General features: G+C 37.0%; 2 protein-coding genes across 2 annotated transcripts; both read left to right on the top strand.

Annotated features, from left to right (window-relative positions):
- Positions 1-853: 853 nt before the first annotated feature.
- Positions 854-12005, top strand: LOC139973246 (uncharacterized). The gene is made up of 7 exons (XM_071979788.1): positions 854-1666; positions 5969-6103; positions 6644-6796; positions 7824-8090; positions 8634-9038; positions 9570-9658; positions 10040-12005. Exons 1-7 carry the CDS (start codon positions 1585-1587, stop codon positions 10070-10072), a joined length of 1164 nt encoding a protein of 387 aa, XP_071835889.1. The 5' UTR covers positions 854-1584; the 3' UTR covers positions 10073-12005.
- Positions 12006-18463: 6458 nt separating this feature from the next.
- Positions 18464-22680, top strand: LOC139973748 (uncharacterized). Its single transcript, XM_071980611.1, has 3 exons — positions 18464-19262; positions 20177-20469; positions 21133-22680. Exons 1-3 carry the CDS (start codon positions 18821-18823, stop codon positions 21433-21435), a joined length of 1038 nt encoding a protein of 345 aa, XP_071836712.1. The 5' UTR covers positions 18464-18820; the 3' UTR covers positions 21436-22680.
- The last annotated feature ends 53 nt before the right edge of the window (positions 22681-22733 follow it).

The raw sequence follows: 22733 nt of genomic DNA, 5'->3' as shown, positions 1-22733 counted from the left end.
TGAGCTAACACTCCTTATTTGTGATTTCCCTTTCAGGGAAGTGATTCCCCTCCCAGTTTCCAGCCTCGACCCCTCCACCCAACCAAATTCTGGCTATCCATTGTCCGGCGTTTATGAATCTTCATGATGTCTCTGTGGTCCTCAAGGAGGCCTACAATGTTAATGACAGAAAATCCACGAATGAATAATGAGATAAATTTTGAAATGCTCAAGCCCTTTATAATTTGTAATGCAAACATCATTTGACCCAGCTGCAACTTGGATACATGGAACGCTATCCCCCTCCCAACATCTCTCCCCACATACACCCAGGATCAAAGACTGGGGTGGCCAGTTATACATGTGCAACACACATGAATTGGAGGTGTCCGGCTAATGTGTCAACCTGTTGTTGTTGTTGTTTTTTTTGATAACCACTTGTCTCTTTAGTCGGTCATACTAATTAGCGTCAACAGGCCCATTTCACGACAACTCAAGACAACTCAAGACAACAAGTTTAAAATACCATCAAATACAATGGTTGTAATCAGAGTGTATCTGGAAACACGTTTAAAACTGACTGAAACCATAATATGAAGAGTTTCTTACATTGACACAAGTGTGTGGGCACCATTCTCGACTTAAAAATTGCACTTACCAGTAGTGGAATGGTGCGGTCCACGAGCAAAGGATGAACCGCGCCATGGCAAATACAAGGTGGGAAAATAACACTAACTCTTTAAGATGAAACGTTGTTTCATTGGATTGGTATGTCAAATACACCTATAAACATACATCGCGGATCCTCGGAAGCCCTATCCCATTATTAAACGGCATTTTTCGAAAGTGATATTCAAAATGAATTATATACTTTAACCTGTCATATAACTCTTCTCATGATATATCGATAGTAAACAGCACGCACAGAAGTACCATGCAAAAAGCAGACAAATATGCAGCCTATTGAGTAAACATATGTAACATAAGTGCGTACTATCTGTACATCCATTTTTGCGATAAATTCCAACTGGTTAGTCACGCATGTGAACTGTTTATACCGTTTTACTCAGACGTTTCAACAACAAATCAGCACTAAGAGGTAAACTTAAAGTGATGCGAACGTTCGAAGACAGAGGATTGCAGATATTCATGCTACATATTGCAAGGATTTCTTGTTTTTTATTATTTTCTATGTATGTGGAAAGCCGGGGATTATTCCCAACCCAAGGATATAGGCCTTTCATGAGCTAAGCCTTTCACAACAACAACAACAGCAAACCATTCGTTTCAAGATAAATACTACTGTTTTGCTTGCAGAGAAATTGTCGCAGTTAATCATTATTTAACGTGGATATCCGAGATTTTTAACCATGCATGTAGCTTTGCATAATCGTGAAACTGGCTTTCTAACTAGAATAGATTACAGCGTCAGCCGTTACAGCCGTTGACTATTTTGCCGGGTGGAATCTCGACAAATATATAATACAGCGTGGGCTATAGCTCTCCAGGCGGTCATTACTGGCCAACATCATTCAAAGGGCACTTAAACTGTGTTGGACAGCGGTGAGCCTGGGTCTACTGGTATAGTTTACTAGGCAGACTTTAATGACGATGGATGTATGTATAACGACTCGGTACCTAATAACCGCCTTCGTGTACTTCAACGTGATTTACTTCACCGAATGTGGTAAGATAACAAACACTTTTATTTTTATTTCGTAATTTAAATATAAAAACGAAAATTCAGTGATTTTGTCGATGGTACATGACGTCACATTTATAAAAAGATATCACTTATACAAAGAGACCAGAATAAAGGGGCTGATATCAGTCTACGATTGCTAAGCATGTCAATCTGGTCAAGTGTTTTATAAACGAATAAAATACTGTTCTGATAAAGATGTCTCAAGGTTCAACTTACGTTTTCAGAACAGTGAAGTCGAAAACATATATATATATATTCTGCGCATGAATATGCAAACTTTAAATATTTTCAAATTTCAAGTGGTCACAAGAGCCATCTTGAAATGTTTAATAGTTTGACTATATATTTCCCAGCATTCACAGCCGTGTTTATTCTATTTTATAAGTACAACATTTTTCGTTCAATGTAAAGCTTTTGAGTTACATCGTCGGTGGTCGGTTCTAGTACACTCAAAGACTGTATATGTATATGTATTATTATATGTATATGTATTTATATATATGTATATATATATTATTATATGTATATATATATGTATATATATGTATATATATATATATATATATAAATATATATATATATATATATATATATATATATATATATATATATATATATATATATATATATATATATATATATATATATATAGCTATTGTAGATATGCTACAAAGTAGCCTACGAAATACTGGCCACCTGTACTAACACGTCGCATCGCAGTTTCTTGTCATCCTCAGGATAAATACATTTCCGATACAGAACCTGTTCGTTATCTAATTAAGAATTCTTCAGTGTCTAAAAACAAAACAAAACAAAGGGGGATCAATGGGACCAGAAAATAAACAATGTTTTTAGAAGTTCGATAAATTAAGCAATATTTGGCAGTCTAATCACACAATTACACATGTAACAAAAACCAATTTCACCCTGATTAATATTTTTTAGTTATGTCTTATCCATTTCCTAAATCATATACGCACGCATGTATACTTTGTAAATTTCACCGTGGCGGAGTACAGAAACTCTGTGAGCTGCCACCGGTAAACTACACACATTGTCATCCTACACCTCGTTATAATATTATTAGTATTGTAACAAAATGTGTGTGAACAACCTGCATATTTTTGGTGAGTCTTGAATAATAATTCGACATATCCTATCGTTTTGGGAATTGGCTTATTGCAGGCTCTAATGATGGCGCGGAAGGGTCACGGGAAGCATTTAAGGCCAAACGACTTGCTAGTTTATATTTGTTTTACTTTTTTTGCCCCTCCGAGCCTGGATTATGTATAAATCACTTGATATTATTTTTATATTCTCACTGGAATATAATATAAACAGATCTCATATCTTTATATACAAAAGATATGGTTTTCCCTGGTTGTCTGATGGTATGTGTAGAATAAAACACAAAGGAGTGCTTGGAATTCCCGTTGGGTGATGGTGTTTCTCAACACATATATATATACATATGTATATATATATATATATATATATATATATATATATATATATATATATATATATATATATATATATATATATATATATACATATATATATATATATATATATATATATATATATATATATATATATATATATATATATATATATATAACTCTATATAGCTGGTATTCATCACTTCAACGAGACCCTTAGAACTGGCTATTTTCTAAAGCCCTGGAACATGCTCTCATCATACGTTTACCTAAACCAAATAATAACCTAGCAAATCCAGAAAACTACAGGCCAAGTAGCTTCCTTTCAGCCCTAGAAAATATCTTCGAGAAAATAATGGACAATAGAATCAGAACCCATGGCTGCACCTCGAAAGCCAAAACCTTTTCAACTGCTCTCAATCTGGTCTCAGAACCAAACAATCTGCTATATAAACCCCATTGCTCGCCTGACTGAACTCCACACAGCGGCAACCTTCCTCGATGCTGGAAAAGCAGTTGATAAAACCTGGCACAATGGTCCCCGCTATAAACAACTTCCCAACAAACATCACCAGACTTCTACACTCTTATATCTTACAGACCATGACATGAAGATCAGTCTCAATTGCATACATTCCAATCCTTTCATTCTGGCACTTCACAGCTGGCACTCCCCAAAGTTCTGTACTCTTTTATACTCTTTATATCAGTTTTATTTCGCGGAAGGGTGCCTCGGCTCTGGCTTAAGGAGGGGGGGGGGGGTGGGTGATCCCTTATCCCTTTAGGACTCTAGGAACCCGATGGCTAGAGTGCTTGTGAGCTAAACAGAACAGTCACAGGGTGGGTGTATATGCTCCTCTCTCCTTAAAAGTAATCCGATCAGGGTAGGGACAGCCTTCGAAGCACCCCCTCCCCAATATTCTCATTATTCTCATAACACTCTTGCAAAAAAAGAAGGTCCTCGTCTTGTTCTCATTCCATCCATCCTTTCCTGTGGATTAGTATAGAATCCCCCTTTATAGTTTGTCGACACCCCAAAAGTTATAAAACGTCCATATTCTGCAGGAGCTTGGGCCTCGCACAGCTCGAGCAGTTCAAAAACTCATTGACTACCGTTCTCTTTGAAATTTGCGTAGGCCAGACTTGATTCTTAAGTTTATTGACTAACAGCCTGGTAACAGGTATTGTTCATTCATAAGTATTTCTTTTGTTACTGTCAGTTTCAGTTTGTAAATTGAGGTCATAACATCTATATATTACAACCCCTGATAGTTGAAGTACCCAATGATTATTTACCAAAGGCTCTCTTTATGGGGTTTGACCGTCGTATATTAGAGCCAACCTCATACTTAAAGGTCCCCTGACTTGTTTTCAAACTCTCAGCCTACCGATGTGTGTCAGATGTTTTTCAGTGACGAAATCGATACTTGACGAGCCCATGCATGCTCATAATTGTTCCAAGGAGAGGATTGTGAGCAGAAGAAAGAAAGAAAGGGAACAGAATCGAAAATGAAAATAAAAGAGGAAGGGGGTAGGGTTGGGGTTGGGATTGGGAAGAAAAAAAGAAAAGAAAAAACAACAGAAAATGCTCTGGAGACACTAACAGAGGTGTAAACCAATGGAGAATCCCATAAATGTCCATGTTGTTTGAAGTGGTGGAGGTGGGTGCCGGGGAGGGGGTGGGGTGGGGGGGGGGGGCTGGGGAAGTTGGAGGGTAAATATGTGGAGTGATTTATGATCTACTTCTATAGTGACTATTACATTACAGCAGCGTGCTGTTGTGTAAACACCAGTGCCGCTTGACAGGTGAACAAAGAATATTGCGCAGTATCACACTGAAAGTGCAACCGACCCGTAAAACGACGTGACCGCCCACATACGGTGTCACTTTTTAAAGAATGTTGAAATAAGGTAGAATTTGATGAAAACAAGTTAAGCCGTTATTTTAGTTTTGTGGGTGAAGAAACAGTAAATATTTCAAAAGCATTCACATGTAACTGACTGATGTAGTTGCAGTGGACTGTACAATCAACAAATCTGGTGTGCGGTTATTGTTTCTGTAGTTAGTATGCTAATCCTAACTGATATGGGATTTCGTCCACAAGCTACTTTAAGCTGGTATGGAACTAAGTCACGATGCTGCTTTAATATGATGTGTGATTGATCACTATAGTAACGAAAACCTGGTGTGGGATTTAGTACCTTTTTTTTCTTTCTTTTTTAGTAACTTTTAGGGGTTTGATAGTAGCTTTAACCTGATGTGGGATTTAGTAGTCCCTATGCTACTATAAAATGATGTGGGATTCAGTGTATATATATATACGTATGCTGTATTTATCGGATGTAATTGATTCCATATGCTGCTTTAATTTGAGATGGGAATGAGTCCCTATATGCTGTTTTGTGTCTGATGTGTGATTGAATCCATGTGCTGCTTTAACCTGATATGGGATTCCCCACGTTACTTGACTTTGTAACTTCATTTACAAACGCATGAATACATTTTTATGAGCCTTTTATGTCTATCTTGTGCATCTTCGAGGTTAGCTGTATCGAATATTTTAACCATAGCAACAGAAGTGTACATGAAGGTTGTACACCTCTAATATAATATATGAATGGTACAGAGTTGTATGGGTTTGTTCGATCACGTGATATAGTTCTCATTAGTCTATATAAAAGATGTTTTATCTATACAGTGGAACATGTTGGTGTTACACTTTATCAAGTACTTTTTCTTCCAATTTCAGTGTATTTTAGTCATTTATGTCGATTGATAATTTGACACGAATTATAATTGATCAATTAACTGGATTCTTTTCTCTCTTTCTCTTGTCTTCAGAACCTTCGTTTGCATTCGAACCTCAGTCCATTTGGCATGGAAATCTTCGTCACATTCATTTTAAGGCAGAACCTCTATTATGTGCTGATGAGAACTGGAACTTTAAAAATGCACAGTTGACTTGCCGATCGTTAGGTATGTAACATGTGAAATCATGTTTAAAAATCTTATTAAAATACTAAATTCCCGACGAAATGGTTATGTTCAAAACATATGTTACTTACGCCATACACACGCAATTGAATAATCGGCGAAAACCATCACATTCTAAGGAACACAGGTCCTGTGATCTACCAATATATCCTGTCGCCCAACTGACATTACTAAAGAGCATTTCTAAGTAAGCCTACACCTATTTCAGCTGCCGGTCGGCGACTATTCTGGTCATGTGTTTATTAAATTCACGTTTTTTGCTTTCGAGACATATGCTAACCTAGTAAAAGGTCTCACATTTCGTTGATCGAATGTAAATCTAGAAACATGTATGTGACAATTCATGCCTGTTTGCTTCAAGTTCCCTGTTAGTATAAAACAAACCTCAAATGCTGTTACCCTGAGAAGAAATATGTATATAGGAAATGGTTCAGATGTGATGTAAGTTTTATTAATCTAGGTATTCAGTCTCACTGTAAAATGGTTATTTTTCTCTCCAAAAACGTTTGTTTTTGTTGATAGGATTTAGCGACGCCATGATGTACACATCGGAGAGCAACGAGCAGGACCCAGACGAGAAACTAGCGGAGTGTATCTTCGAAACTGCCACGAAAATAAAATGTGAAACAATCAGTTCAAGTGATTGCAATGAAGTGGCTTGGTTAGCGTGTCAATGTAAGCAATCTTTATCTGTCAAGCTTTATTTTACGTCACAGACAGGTTAGATATGCAGTCAAGCTTGGGCGTGCGTGTGGTGTGTCTTAGCTGTTGTTTGTGTTTGTACAATGGGAAGGGGATGAGGGTAGGGGGGTGGGGAGTATAGGTAACGGCAGCTGACCTATGCGTGTGTTTGTCTGTGTTTGACACCCTACCTTTTAAACAGGATAAAGCAAGAAAGGCAATCTTGACAATCGCTTTCTTTCACTTGCCATGTGACATATATTTGGAGGGCAAGCTGCAGGCCTTTGATTTTGACGGGGGTTAAATGCCAGTTTAAGCCAGAAGAGAAAAACAAATTAAAATCTTAATCGCCTTGTATCTGATGAATGTAAGTTTTAAAATTGTCATGAATATTCATACGGTTTAAGCGATAGAGTTTGCGTAACTACATAATTCCTAAAGAAAACGCTTTGTTGCCTTAACGTCTACGGACACCTATGACAAGTGACAACACTGTATTTATCACTCTAATGGGCATTAGAAATCATGAATATAGCTGCAACTCTCATCCAAATCTATCAAAGATTGACCATTTTACAAGTCGTTTCTTAATTCTAGTTTTATTTCGTATGAATAAACGTTAGCTAATTATGCACATTGATGATGTAAAGGGAGTGACTGCCTAATTTTCTGTTATGTTAGTTCTTCGTTTTACAACCCTTTCAAAGACACTGCCCACAGGTTTGTGGCCTAATGCGATTTTTGGAGATATTTATTTTCTTCTTTGAAAAAAGGAACATCACATTATTCAAATGATATATGTGGGCTTGTAATTAGGGGTAAATTTGTTAAGGCCTTAACTAAGAAATTTTGATGAGCGAAACATTCTAGGTCATAGTTTACACATATTTGAGGAATGTACCAGATGTTATCAAAACTTCAAATGTATTACCTCTTTGTGCCCTCAACACCCCCCCCCCCCCAATTCCCGTCCACTTGGCCGCAATTAATCATACTCTACTTTTTTTGCTTTGTTTTAAAGTACCAGGATTTGAAGGGTGTTACAACAGTGTAAACCCATCAGGCTATATCCAACAAAGCATAACAGATGGCGTTACCATACCAAAATGTTTGTCGTCATGCCGACTTAACGGCTACACCTATGTAGCTCTCTCAAATGGTATTAATTGTTACTGCTCTAATGAACTACCAAGAAGCACAAGACGAGCCGCATCCAACTGCAACAAACCTTGTGAAGGCGACAGCGGACAAGCGTGTGGTGGTGGGGCGTACAGCGCAGTATACAACAGTGAGTATATTATAGCCTATTTATTCTGAATGCTACAGAAGGATTACCGAATTAGTTTGGATAAAACGTGGGTTCTAATGCGTGGGTTCTAATGCGTGCCAGGGTTCTGATGCGTGGGTTTTAATGCGTGTGTTCTTGATTGAGGACATATCAACATAAGGCAGGTGATCTGCACAGTTTGGCATGTGTAAGTGATTGTATAGTCCAACTTTCCCACTGTATATAATGTGAAGATGTGGATGACACAGGGGCCTTATAGGCTATACGGCACATGGGACCATTAAATGACCCATTCACAGAAAATGAAATAAAGAAAAGAAAAGAAAGACAAAACATGTGAAGCCACTTATCATAGCCCAGTCCCCGTTTTGCCTTTGCTTTTGTTTACGTATATTGGCGACGTATTTTGAACGAGAGTATTCAAAACATTGTGAGTAGCCAATGTGAATGCTTCGAAATGCATAAAATAATAATAATTAGAACAATTCAAGAAACTCTCCACGGGAGTCAGTGTTCTGACTTACTTTGTTTTTATGTTTTAAGGTCTTCTTGGATCATGTGAGGGTAGTATAACTTCAGAAGTCGGGTTCATTACGTCGCCTGGTTTCCCTGGAGACACAATATCTGGCGCCGACAGCTGCAATTGGCATTTTGAAACATCCTACTTTAACCGTACATTAATCCGCGTGATTGGAGCAGTATTTGAAGGCGGGAGCCAGCTAGGGCTTGAATTCGAGACAGTTGAAATTGATAGTAGGTCGTACATCGAAAATGACGTCACCTTCACTGTAGAAACTGAGGGCGCTCAATCCGGTACAATATGGCGAACTGATGAGCCGATAACCAAAGAAGCGAGGAATAATATGGTGCAGAAGAATATGACTGTAAGATATACAAGTAGAAGAAGTAACGCTAAATGGTTTATATTAAAATTCGAGGTCGAACAAGGTAAGAATACTTTAAACGAAAATTCCCTTTATGGGCATGAAAACCAAACATTATTTTGCGAAACTGACATATTTTCAAAGATCCAGTATACATCAAATGTTTGGTCCTTTTCAACAATGTTCTAAAAATGGTAAGAAATTGTCATCAGTTGAACATAACTGTTTTTGAATCTTTGTATCTGTGGATGCATCCGATCACTTCATTTAAAAGGTTTTTTATAGCAAAATCAATTGCTAAAATGGCCACGACCCATCAAACTCTAGAGACATATATTAGTTAATTGAAGTCAGTTTTGACTGTTTCAATGTCTCTATATAGTTTAATCATAATCATGTGACAATCGTTCACATATTTCCACAATATGTAAACTGAGCAAGATAGGCTCCGCCTTTAAAAGCTGGTACCATATGGCGACGCTTCACTTTTCGTCACGTTATGGTCCCTCTCACTGCTATAAACTTTTATGAAACTTATCGCTGATTTCAGGTATCATAATTCTTTTTCTTTTCTCGGTTATTTTGTATTTTTCAGTTGATTTTGAAATCATGACGTCAACAATCCCACCGACAACACCAAATAATAAAGCATCTAGTTGTTTCAGCCTTTCAAGTATGGTAACGGTAAATATAACGTATTATCATCATTTCACAGTTAACGAACAAAATTAAGGGTGGGAACAAAATTATGGTGCCGTGTACTTAAAGGTAGTCAGTATACTGCCCAAATTTATAGCACGCTATAATTGCTAGAAGTACTTTCATGGAGGTCTTTGCTCTCCAAATTGTTCCCAGACATTTTGTGTTTGTATCACTTGAGTTTAGTCCGGAAAAGTCACGAGGTTTAAGTGTCATCGGAATGGCAAGTCCCTTCCAATGAGCCAGACTTTTGAGTTTTAAATGCACCTGAACATTCACTTCGTTCCTCCTCTCGAAAATAAAAGTCTCTTCTATGGATATATAAAATAATTTCTGATATTGTTATAATTTATATTTTTTCTTCAGGTGCTGATTGCCATTTTATCCTGTTTTATATAATTCATGCATCTGAGCAGCTGATGTCTTTCCGCCAGTCCTTATGTTAATGTTATTAATAAAAGCGAGGAATTGTGTACCCAAGCAGTGCTTAGCAGTTGTAAATTACATCTTCTGGATGGATATTTCCTTCCATGGCACTGGACAGTCGCCTGGGAAAATCAACAATTTAGTGTCAAGTGATACCGTTTTAAAGGTGGCAGATTGACCCACGCTATGACGTCATCCAATTGAATCCTACGTAATTTAGAATAACATTCAGCTGAGACCAACTTTTATCCCGGAACCAATTTTTATCCAGGATTAATAACGAAGCACATATAGTCGACGCCAAATTTATTATTTCAATAGTTTTTATACCTTCGGACAGGAGCAAAAGGAAAGGGAAGGAATAGTTCTGAATGGCCAGCCAGTTGGGACAATTTCCTAATGCTCATACCTCTCTAAACTGTCCTCCAATATCATGTTTCAAAGCACTGATATTGTCAGTACATACAGTTCCTGACCTTGATAGAAACATGATATTCATACTGCTCGTACTTACAATACGAGTGCTCTGAAGCGGGGCATATGACAGTACAGTATAGACTGGGTGGCACCGGGCGGCACTCGTACTGACAGTATGAACAGTCCTAACCTTTGTCTGATTATAATGCTAATACCACTGTATTCCCATATCACTGTCTCCCATATCACGCCTCAAAGCACTCGTACTGACAGTACTCATACTGACAGTATGTATAGTTCCTACCTTCATCTCATAGAAATATGATATTCCTACTGTTCATACTGTCAGTACAAGTGCTATAAAGCTTGCCATTAATATACCGCAAATAGTACGAATTATCCCAAGTTGGTGCTATTGTCCTCTGTAAGATTTGCTTATTTGCTTTGTTGAAGTTATTTCAGTAAACAAGATGATTTGCACATATACAGTAAACCACCATGTACCATTTACGCGAATGTGCTACAGTATATATATACCGAGTAACCTGTCATTAAATTGAAGAATGTTTTTCGCGGGTTTAAGTAACCATACAAGTGTTGGTTTTATGATATAAATAAAATCCGACGACCAGCTGCTTCTAACAAATAATTCTATCTGTTCGGGGCAGTCCATTATGGAATTTTTGTCGGTTTTGGCGTTCCATAGTCCACGGATTCAGTTCACCAAAATTCACTGCAATATGAAGCACCATTGCTGTGGTGACTGCATACAATTTAGCAAAATATTGTTCCTCTAATCATGATCAATAAACATGAAATTATCATTATTATTCAAAATATTACACCATCGGAACATGAGCTAGTTATCAAATGCCACAGAATCAGCCAGAATTTCTTTACATGGTTTCGTTTCCATCGTGACAAAGCCTACCGGTCACATAAACACCTCGGCGAAGTATTTCATTGGGTGGAAAGCTACGAGGAAACTCTTAACTCTTTGATAATCTAAGGATAAAAATGATGAACTTATTTACAGATAAACTTATTTACTATCACATTTGAATTATTATAAGAAGAGATTTAACAATTTGATAATATGGTGGGCGTAAAGGGTGCCTTCTTAGTTCTGTGTGTCTAATTTATATGCTCGCGCTTTACGCGTGCGCAGTCTGGAAATGTGAAATGGCTTCTTAGCAACTGACTGGTATTTCTATTGATGCCGAATGTATAAGTGACTTTTAATTATTGTTATATCGACGTCAAAATAAACAATTATCAACTCTTAGTCTACTAACTAAACTTTTATGTATTCAAATGTTTGTTTTGTCCAAATGTACATCAAGAATGTGCCAAAAACACAAAACAAACAAAAATCACTAGGCTATTAAAGTCTTTATTATCATTTATAAATATAGCATGAAAAGTATTCACTCGGTTTTGTAAATTTGTATGTTTTTTGGGGGGGGGCGGGGGGGGTCAGTTTCCTTAATGACGTAATATCTTTATGCTCTCTTAAAATGAGAGACTGAAATTTCAGTCTAATCGACTGAAATTTCAGTCTAACGATGGATGGGATAAGGGATCAGACTACTTAGACTGAATTCCAGTCTGAAATGTAAAGACTGAAGGTCAGTCTTAATTAGACTGAATACTCTTCAGTCTAATAGACTGAAAATCAAACCACTTTAGACTGAACAGTCAGCAGTTTAGACTGATTTATTGCAGCACCAGTCTTAATTAGATTGAATACTTTCAGTCTATTAGACTGATATCAGACTGAACAGTCGGTCCTTTAGACTGAATTATTACACATCACAGCTATACTGTCAATCTTATAAACTGCAAATTCTGGATTGAACAAGCTTTTCTATTGATCCTCCGTGTTGGCTAAGTGCTGGAATTCTTCAATATAGTTGCATTTAAGGTCATCAAAGACAACATTCAATGATCTGTTAATGCAGGGGAATTTACTGAAAGGTGCTACTTCATGGAGTGAATTCGCCTTCACATCAAATCATGTTAGGCTATAAAGACCAGAAAATCGTTGTGACAGTCACACACAAAGTACATTAAAAATGGTATTCCATCAAGAAATATAATTGTCAATATCCACCGAACAGTAATTTTATTTCCACTAACCCACTTATATATTCTTATTTAATTTTCGTTATCATATTAAAAAAAAAAAAAATTGATCTGGTACATTGCCTTTTTTCCAGTTGTGAATCATTAATGTATAGTAGCAACAATTTCTTAGAATGATTTCAAAATGGGGAAAACATATGACAAATTTTCAGCAGGTTATTTATAAAATATTAGGAATGGTTAAACTATATATCAGTGCAGTCAACATTTAGTACTCTGTGTTTCAATGATATAGATTGGCGATTGCTGAAAGTCATTATCCAGCACACACAAAACAAAATATTACAAGCAGTTGACAGAATGGCACTAACTTCATAATGGCTATTAGATAAACATGAATTATTATATACTGCATTCACGATTTCATGATATGGCATTCATATAAAGAAAATTTGAATGCAAAAACAGTACATGTGACTATTATACCACCCTCAATTATTTCTTAACTTTCTGATAGTAATCATATAGTGATTGTGATTGGGATTTCAATCAAATTTTGAAGTTTTATAAATTATCTGACGTGAATCATTTAATGTCGGCCTCTAGCTGAAAAAGAAATGTCACTCGAGAGTCGACTAAAAAATTGAAACAGTTTTGACTCATTACATCACTCAAATTAAAAAAAAAATGGGGGGGGGGGGAATAATGAGGAAAGGATATTCTCAAATGGAATTTTCTACAGTTACTGACTTTATAATAATCAGATTACTTGCTTTTCATGGAACAAATTATGGAATATTGTGCACAATAAATAATATTAGCTTAATTAATTGCTTAATTAAATAAACCTTCAACATAGTGAGTGCAGTGAAATGTGGGAACATTAAAGTAAACATTAAAATAACATGCTCGAAAAATCATACAACAAAGTTTTTTGGCAACTAGGTGTTTGTTTAATTACATTCATAATTAGATCAGTATCATAAAAAAATATTTTTAAAAACCAAAAATCAATTAAATATTTATTTCTGGAGCCCTCCCTATTTATATAAAACTGTTGGTAAACTCCGGGTTATCAATTTAACGTTTTAGGGTATGTGTTAGTTACTCCTTAAAGGCATTGAACTTGTAAACTTGTCCCACACAGCGTGCAGCCATCTGAAAAAGTTAACTTTCTGTTGCTTGCAAGTGATGTTTGTTCGTGTCGCTAAAAAAGACAGACAGTAATGAAACGTGATACCTTGATATCTTTAGCTGGACCTGAGATGTTCATCGCTGTATCGTTTATACACTGTCATGTGGGTATTGACCGCAGCTGTATGTACTGACTGTACACTAGTGTCTAATTACCGACGGTAGCAAGCTGTGTTTGTATTTTCTGGGATCGATGGCAGTGTCTAACACTTGTGTTACACCTCATTCGAAACTAGGTCAGATTACCGGCATTAGACGTTCTTTTTGCGCGAGTCTTCACACCCTTTTAAAGCTACTCCATGCTGACACACGTGGTTCCGGACTACAGAGCAATAAAAAAGTAACATTCACTCCTTGAAGTTACTCCATGCTGGCTGCCCTTATAGATGTGGCAAGGATTCGGACGAGAGACTTCACTTCTGTTGGTTGCACAATTCCATACACCATGGAAGCATGGAACTCACAAAACTAGTGTTGTAGAGGGGGAGCATAGTCTATGTTAAATGTATGTTCTATGCCTCTGTCCCTGCTGGAATGGCCAGTTTATCTGCCACAATGAAGAATTGTTTGGGGTTCAATTCTGGCCCGAGAGATAGGATGAAAGGCTGCCAATATTGTCCTTGTCTGCCCTGTGCTGCGCTCTCAATATCTGTGCCCTCCTGTTAGGTGAAGATAAAAATAAATGTGATAAAGGACAAGCAATATGGTATAAATCAAAACATTCTTAAAAAAAGATATGTTGAGAGGTAGAGTTCCATGTGGACTAGACTAATATTTGGGAGAGAATGGAGAAACAAGAACATGACTGGCATTGTACGAAGGAGATACATCAATTCACGATATGCAGCAATATGTCATCCATGGCGGGTGAGATGTGTTATGTGAAGGTGGATTCAAATTAAACCTAACATTTATGGGTTATCATGTTGATTTTGGCAGGTACATGGTTACCAAGCAAGGTTTTTTGTTAGTTGTTTTCAGAAATTTCTCTTTTTAAGGATAAATTGTTCATGACATCTCCTGATTCCATTACATCAGCATAGAAAACCAGTGAATAAGGAATATGATTTACATTTTAGCCTACTGATTTCACTAATATGTCTATCTGCTTGTAAAAGAAACTGATTTAATAAGATGAGTGAATGGTAATATAAGTGTAAAATCTTATAATAAAGACTGATGGCCCACTATATGTTTTATAAATAACAAAAGCATACCAATTCTTTTTCAGTTTCCACATGATTTAAATACAATGGTAATGGTTTAACAGAATCGTGTGAGCTTCATGCTGTAATGGCTGTAGCAGTAACTACATTTTCAAATAATTAGGTGCTTACAATCTATGCATAATAGTACTGTGTTTTGCAATTTCCTTGAGCATTATTATGTTCAAGTATTTGTTATGAGGTTAACCTAGCCTAGATTCATTTGGGATGATTGAGTACATATTGCAGTCCTGACAAGCGTGCTTATTCGCCCGACGATTGGGTACATATGCAGGACAGGCGGGCTAATTTGCCCGACGATCTGGTACCGTGATAGCTTCATGCTGTTATGGCTGTAGCAGTAACTACATTTTGCAAATAATTAAGGGTGCTTACAATCTATGCATAATAGTACTGTTTTGCAATTTCTTGAGCATTATTATGTTCAAGTATTTGTTATGAGGTTAACCTAGCCTAGATTCATTTGGGACGATTGAGTACATATTGCAGTTCTGACAAGCGTGCTTATTCGCCCGACGATTGAGTACATATGCAGGACAGGCGGGCTAATTTGCCCGACGATCTGGTACCGTGATAGCTTCATGCTGTAATGGCTGTAGCAGTAACTACATTTTGCAAATAATTAAGGGTGCTTACAATCTATGCATAATAGTACTGTGTTTTGCAATTTCTTGAGCATTATTATGTTCAAGTATTTGTTATGAGGTTAACCTAGCCTAGGGCTAGGCTAGATTCATTTTGGGACGATCGAGTACATATTGCAGGACAAGCGTGCATATTCGCCCGACGATCGGGTACATATGCAGGACAGGCGGGCTGATTTGCCCGACGATCGGGTACATATGCAGGACCGGCGTGCTTATTCGCCCGATGATCGTGTAAATAGGCCCCACCAATTATAACAATAGCCTAGGCCCTATTTGCTATAGTACAGCCTAGCTAGGCCTACCTCGCGCACAAACCTAGAATAACTAACGTTACGAACTGCCAAGCTTTTATTCTGTATTAATTGGAAAACAACAAAAAACATACATACATACCCTCGAACACTGTTATCACTTCTTCGTGGAAACCTTTATTTGTAAGAAAAGTTCTTAAAGACTCAGCCACTGCTAATTTATAACCTTTACTCTAGCTTAGACATACGGTCGTCTGTCTCGTTCATGCCTAGCTGTGTGTACGACGTGCGTACGTACAGTACAGCGAGTACCTGGCTAAGCGAAGAATATAGTAGTATATATGTACACAAATTGTAGCGCTCGTTGTCACGTATTTGTCGGCGTAGTTGCAAGTTTTCGGATGACGTAGGCGCATTTCTATCCTCTGATTGGATACATTTTTCAGTGGAATACAGAGACTGAAAATGGTAAGATGCCATGCCACATGTGATTAGCTGATTGGTTAATACAGTCAGTCCAAAACAGCGACTGAACGGTGTAACTGATAATATAGTCTAAGTAGGTGTTTCTCAGTCTAAGCTCAGTGTATAACACTGAAAAAAATTTCAGTCTCACAGAAGACTGAATTCTTCAGTCTATCATTTTAAGAGAGTGTGAATATTTTATTTTACCTTGTAAACGACTTTCTTTATACCTTTTGTGTACATATATTATTAATCAGATATGATTGTATTACCAATGAAGACATATATAGCTTTAAAATCTTCCAGCGAACTGTTATTCAAACATTATCATGTATATGTTTATATTCCAAACAAAATAAATATCATTTTTTCAATATTCATTAACATCTATCTTATTTATTTCTTATACCTGATTTCTTGTCAAATAAATGTGAAAGGTGACCGACCCTAAGGGAGAGGGGGGGGGGTGACTTTGGAGTGGTTAAGGTTGGGAAAGATACCCTGTGATAGACTAGTTAAGGGTATTACATCCGATTATAGGGGTAACAAACTTGTCAGCAACGGTTCGGTGCGGACCAGATTATTGACAAGAAGAGAGCGCACAAACGCAACACAGATACCACGAGGAACATTAGCGCACCACTACTTGAACCTACTGTGGTATTGTCAAATTCGGTCTTTATTAATTTGTCATTTTAAAGTTCACGCATTTCATAGACAAAACGGTTCAATTTATATAGCGTAACCCCCCCCCCCCCCCCCAACAAAAAAGAAGAACCACGGTTGAAATTTCTACGGTCAAAACTAATGGAGATAATTCAAGGCAATCTGTGAAACTTTTGATGTCTGGCAAGAACTATTTAAGAGAATAACAACTATTTTTGTTGAACAATGTGTTTTAAAGATAATGCTAAACAATGCAAAATACACTAGTGATCTTTAAAGATTCTAAATTTGGTTTCTGTTTTCTTCAATGAGCTTCCAATTAACGAGAAACCAATGGGTAAGAAAAGTGAAGCCCAAAGGAAAAGCAAAGAGCTTCAGGGTTTAAACTTACGTAGCAAGATTGTATTCTTTTCTAGAGAAAATTAAAAAAAAAACTGTTATGAAAGAAAGCAAAAACACTAAAAGCAATACGAATTAAAAGGAAAAAAATAGCTAGTAAAGGTAACAAATCAATACCGCAAACGAAAATCAAAGTCTCCGGCTAGGGACAAATAATAAAAGGACGGCAGGAAGACTAATAACATCGGTACAATTTCAAGTATAATGCTACATGATAAATCCAGACAACCTTTGATGGCCGGTTACCGATGCTGTACTGTGGCTGGAACGTCGAAAGACAGGTCCGGTCCCTTGGATAATGACGTCACCGCCCCCCCCCCTTTGAAGTCTTCATTATATATAAACACTATCCGATATTATCAAAATTAGCAGATATTATTTATCCCCAGTATATCCTCGTTGCCCGCATATTGACCGTCAACGTGGGACTGTGGACCACCACCCCCCCCCCCCCTCTCCAATCCTCCATTTTGTAGGTCATAAAATTCCTTTACCTTGTTAAGCCTGAATTTGCTTTTTAGAGGACTTCCCTCCACATGTATATATATTTATTATCTGTGGAAAATCAAATAAATTAATCAATTCAAAAGAGGGCTATGGTTTAGATATTTACGATGAAACGAATTAAGTGATGAAGAAACCTTACTATTAACAAACATTGTCACGCCTGCTGGCCAGAATAGTTTGTGTAATGGATACATGAATAAACACAAGAACAGAAAAGAGACTGGTATCACGTACACATTAATTCTCATCGATGAAGTTAATCCATGAACTTCAAGGAACCAATTTACGATCAATTTCCCAACCCGACCAAACAATCGTCTATGTCACCCAATTCCAACTACATTATCTATCTATACGTACCAGCTCATTGTTATCAACGATTGTTTTCTTGTACGCTATGGTGAAGACTTAAACCGGTATCGTTTACCTCAGTGTGCGTTTACTTGCCATAGCAACCCACCATGGCAACGGAAGCGTGTATATTTTGTAGCTCAACCTTCGGCCCGATTTATATTATGAAGTCTCGTCTGCGGTGTGGTTCAGATAGTGTTGTGGTCATTCGATAGATCGGACAGTTACTGTGCATTTACTGAGTATACAACACTGTACACGGATAACCTATAGTATATACAATCAAACATAGGACTTAAATCAGGGTTCACTCACTGCTTTGCTGTTTCAGAGTAGATACTGTCAATGTATTTATCTGTTCGCTGAACAAGCCTTCACCATACATTCGACTGGACATTTTGAAAGGTAACCTCACAATTTTGTCAGCTGAATTCATCTTGGATCTTTTATATTGTTTGGAATCGGATTACATCTCAATTTGGTCAACGGTAAAGTTCACGATTTTCGTCAATCATGGGATGCTCCAGCTCAAAAGAAACTGTAGCCCTTCCTGCAAATAATAACAACGCAAGAAATTTAGCTTGGTCCGACGACGAGCCATCACCCGTAAATATGACGCTGGAAAAACCAGTCTCGGCTTCTAGTCGTAAAAGTAAAAAATCGCAATCAAAAATCATCCGCGTCAGTTCCGCAGAATCATCTCATACAGAAGTTGAAGATATCTCGCCAAATAAAAATGCCATGACGATTTTGAAGAAGCAAAACTCAGAGAATAGTTTAGAAAGCCTTGCCGACGAGACGGGGTCGAATCGAGGCGTTTCGTCAGCGACGAGTAAATCCTCGGCGTACACTTACGATAGTGGCTTAGAAGTCGACTGTCCTGGAATGATAACAGAAAACTCTGATCGAACAGTTCTTGAGAAGATTGAAACTGAAGGGAGACCTACTACTCCAGGTAACTTAATTTATAGTTTGTGCAATTCTTAATTTGTTTTACCAGCATCACGACACTTATTTATCAAACGAATCCCGTTCTAGCTATAAATTTATTTGCTCTTTTCTCAGATATTCCCTTTTCTTTTATTCTACTCGTATAAGTTCTGTATTCGTCAGGGAAACAATTTTTTCGAAATTTAAAGCAACGATGTTTAAGCCAACCTCATATCTTTAAACATTTTGTTTAACTTTGAGAGGGGTGATTATATTGCACTAAACTCTTCCCCGTGGAACTGGTGCTTCATTCATTCATCCGTACGTACTATGAAAGAATGCAAGAACAAGTAGTTACAATAGGAATTACAATAGTGTATATAGTAGTGATCGATAATACACGCTTTGTTCGGCAGGCTCATGAAAGGGCATGACACTTTGCATGGGGTCCGCGTTATTTTCCTTCACCATAGAGACATGGTTACAAAGGGCACGCCATGGGAGGTGGTGGCCTATTGGTGTACTGGAATATATGAAGCTCTGTAACTCACAAAGATATCACAAGATATCTTCCATTATTACAATGTAACAAATAATGTGGTATTATAAACTAAGGTTAAAATATGTTTGATTCTGGAATTTTCAAAACCAGCGATGCGTATATACATTACAATTGTCTTTGTTTTTTACCCCGTTAAGGTTTATTTTAGGATCAATTAATGATACGACTGCTTATAATATCATTCAGATGCACGTGGGTTCAAATATAATGAATGTTTTCTTTACTGAATTGTGCAGGTTGAAATTTCAATCTTACTTTGTATATTTTTGCATGTATAGCTTCACTACTCTGACGTTATACTCCATAAAATTGTTATTTCATTTATTTGAATGTACAAAAACAAACTAGATTTATTTATTCATAATTTCTCTCCATAGATCTATCATTGAATGGTACCAAGATAGAGTCGAGAAAGCGAAGTGGATTGAAAAAGAAACCACAGACTGCGGCAGCCATCTTGGGTGAACTGAAAAGTGAAGGAATTTTAACAGCAGCACCAACGAAAGCTCAAAGCGGTATGTCATTTGAGGTGATGATCGCGCCAGAGTTTGGTGTTCTGAAGAGACCTCCTCCTAGATTAGCCAAACTGAAGAAGAGGAAGAAGAAGCAGAGTGAATTAACCAAACAGGAAGTCGAGGAAAAACTAAAAGCAGCTGAAGCAAGAAGAAAGGTTAGTTTAGGCGTTTCTGTTATATTATATTGTGATCATTTTTAATCAAAATAATATTTGAAATTTATTCAAACTGTGACATTCACCAAGGTTTTGATTGTTGATGATGATGATGATGATGATGATGATGATGATGATGATGATGATGATGATGATGATGATGATGATGATGATGATGATGATGATGATGATGATGATGATGATGATGATGACGATGACGATGATGATGATGATGATGATCTCAGTATGTGACGAGTAATCAGCCTATCCCGACGTACTAGCCGATAAATACTGAAATCTGAGTTTAAGTTTACGCGGTAGACCAAACGAAGACAAATTTACATGCAACATATGTTTCATAGACTTTGTAGTAAAAATTAAGTTGACCAAAATTTTAAAGAAAGTACACCGCATGGGAAATGAGTCTTTGCTAGTTTGTAGTCGAATTTTTACATTGTAAGATCAGACGCCATAACAAACTGCACCTCCTTCATTTCCCCTTCTCAGAATAAGACATAGAATTACCTTCTCGTGTTTCATTACCCTTTTCCACCTGCATTTTATGATCACGTTTAACACATGTAGTAAATGGATATGAAAAACTGAGGAATTGTGACTTTCATATTTGATTTAACTTTTTCTTATTTTGATTGTTTTCAACAGAGGAAAGAAGCCAAGATGATTGCCAAATTAAACACAAGTGCCAAGGAACGCCAAGTCCAAGCACAATTAGATATATCCGTTGAATCTCAGCGTGAGCAAACCAAATCAAAGATGACGCAAGATTTAGACGCAGCAGCGCAAAGGAGGGAAGATCATTTCAGAAACTTGAAAAAGAAATTAGAAGATAAAAAGAAACATGCCGAGAAAGTGAGACAAGCCAAGCAAGAGAGATTAGCTCAAACCCCTGCTCCACCAGAGGAAGTCGATGCAGAGAAAATTAACGAAGATTCCTCTCTCGTTTGAAGGGCTTATCTGTGGCTCGTGTCATGGTGATTGCTGAATACCACTTGCTAAGCAAGTGCTATTGAAGTCCGCGCGCTGATGTATTGAAGCTTGCTCAGAGCGGTGGTTGGAGAATGAGAAGAAAGGCAAAAACGACAACTGTATTGGAGGCGCATAGATCGAAGGCTCAATATTCATGGGACATTAAAGAAGTGTACCTCTTTTACATGGGCCAATTCCGCAATGGCAGGACTAGTCAAGTGGCCTACAACTAGGCCTATGATGTCTACTAAAGTGTCGTGGGTGTGTTTCATATACGGTTCATGAAAGTATGCTTAAGTCCTAATTACATCATCAAATGATCTAATGAGTTTAATGTTAATGGTAGTTTCGCCCTTATTTGCTCTTAGCCTTTTGGATTTAATCATGTGAAGCTTCAAATGACGTGACGTCACGTCACGTGCAGGCTTGATCATGTGTACGCGGTAATCGTAGTAAAACTTTCTTGAATATGAATGTCTTAAAATGTTACGAGAAAAGCAACCAACATTTCACGATTATTTTCTGAAGAAACCTTGTTTTGCTATCCAGTTTCTCATGGCGTAGTCTTATACCTACGCCATCGACACAAACGTAACCGAATAACCACACAAACGTATTACCCCATATTACAAGAAAAAAGATTAAGAAGGAGAAAAGGGAAACCTGCAATGGATAAATATAAGTATAAGACATCTTACACGCATGCATGTATATGGCGGTAATTTGTTAACTTCTTTCTCAAGCTACGTAATTGTGAGTATATTAGTCTATTAGATAATTGTTGTATGACGTATTTACAAAGGCCTTGCCTACATCTTCTATCACAGCTTTTTCAGATGTTATGATGGTGTGTGGGTGTCCTTAAACTGAGTTCGTCAATGTTAATCTCTATTCACGTATTGTGTCGGTTTAGCATTTAATGAATCTCTGTTAAAATGAATTAACAGTCTACGTAAGTGCCTTTAACTGTTGTTTCTTACATCACTGTAATCTCGTAGCTATGGGTTGATAACAATGGCAAGTAAATTGATTACTAACGCTCATTGCTTTAACAATATAATCCTTGCAAATTAACGAATAATGCTCGCATTGATAAGTGCACAATGCTCATATCATCATAAATTTGATTTATGTTTAAATACTTTGTATAGAGTTTTATATTTTACATTTTATTATAAGGTGCCGGTAACCGAAATAAAATAAAATAATTTATTGAACAAAATTCATGTTTTTCTTTATTAATACACTTTTAAATATTTCATATTACTTTGCGAACT

This window comes from Apostichopus japonicus, chromosome 9 (assembly GCF_037975245.1).
Source record: "Apostichopus japonicus isolate 1M-3 chromosome 9, ASM3797524v1, whole genome shotgun sequence".
Taxonomy (NCBI): Eukaryota; Metazoa; Echinodermata; class Holothuroidea; order Aspidochirotida; family Stichopodidae; genus Apostichopus; species Apostichopus japonicus.
The sequence above is the reverse complement of the archived record's forward strand: the minus strand, read 5'-3'. Positions and strand labels throughout refer to the sequence as shown.

Excerpts from the sequence above, each read along its gene's own strand:
- LOC139973246 (XM_071979788.1), top strand. The coding sequence starts at position 1,585 with ATGACGATGGATGTATGTATAACGACTCGGTACCTAATAACCGCCTTC. Across the intron at positions 6,104-6,643 it reads GTTGACTTGCCGATCGTTAG|GATTTAGCGACGCCATGATG; the intron begins GTATGTAACATG and ends TTTTGTTGATAG. Across the intron at positions 9,659-10,039 it reads GCCTTTCAAGTATGGTAACG|GTGCTGATTGCCATTTTATC; the intron begins GTAAATATAACG and ends TTTTTTCTTCAG.
- LOC139973748 (XM_071980611.1), top strand. The coding sequence starts at position 18,821 with ATGGGATGCTCCAGCTCAAAAGAAACTGTAGCCCTTCCTGCAAATAAT. Across the intron at positions 19,263-20,176 it reads AGGGAGACCTACTACTCCAG|ATCTATCATTGAATGGTACC; the intron begins GTAACTTAATTT and ends TTCTCTCCATAG. Across the intron at positions 20,470-21,132 it reads CAGCTGAAGCAAGAAGAAAG|AGGAAAGAAGCCAAGATGAT; the intron begins GTTAGTTTAGGC and ends TGTTTTCAACAG.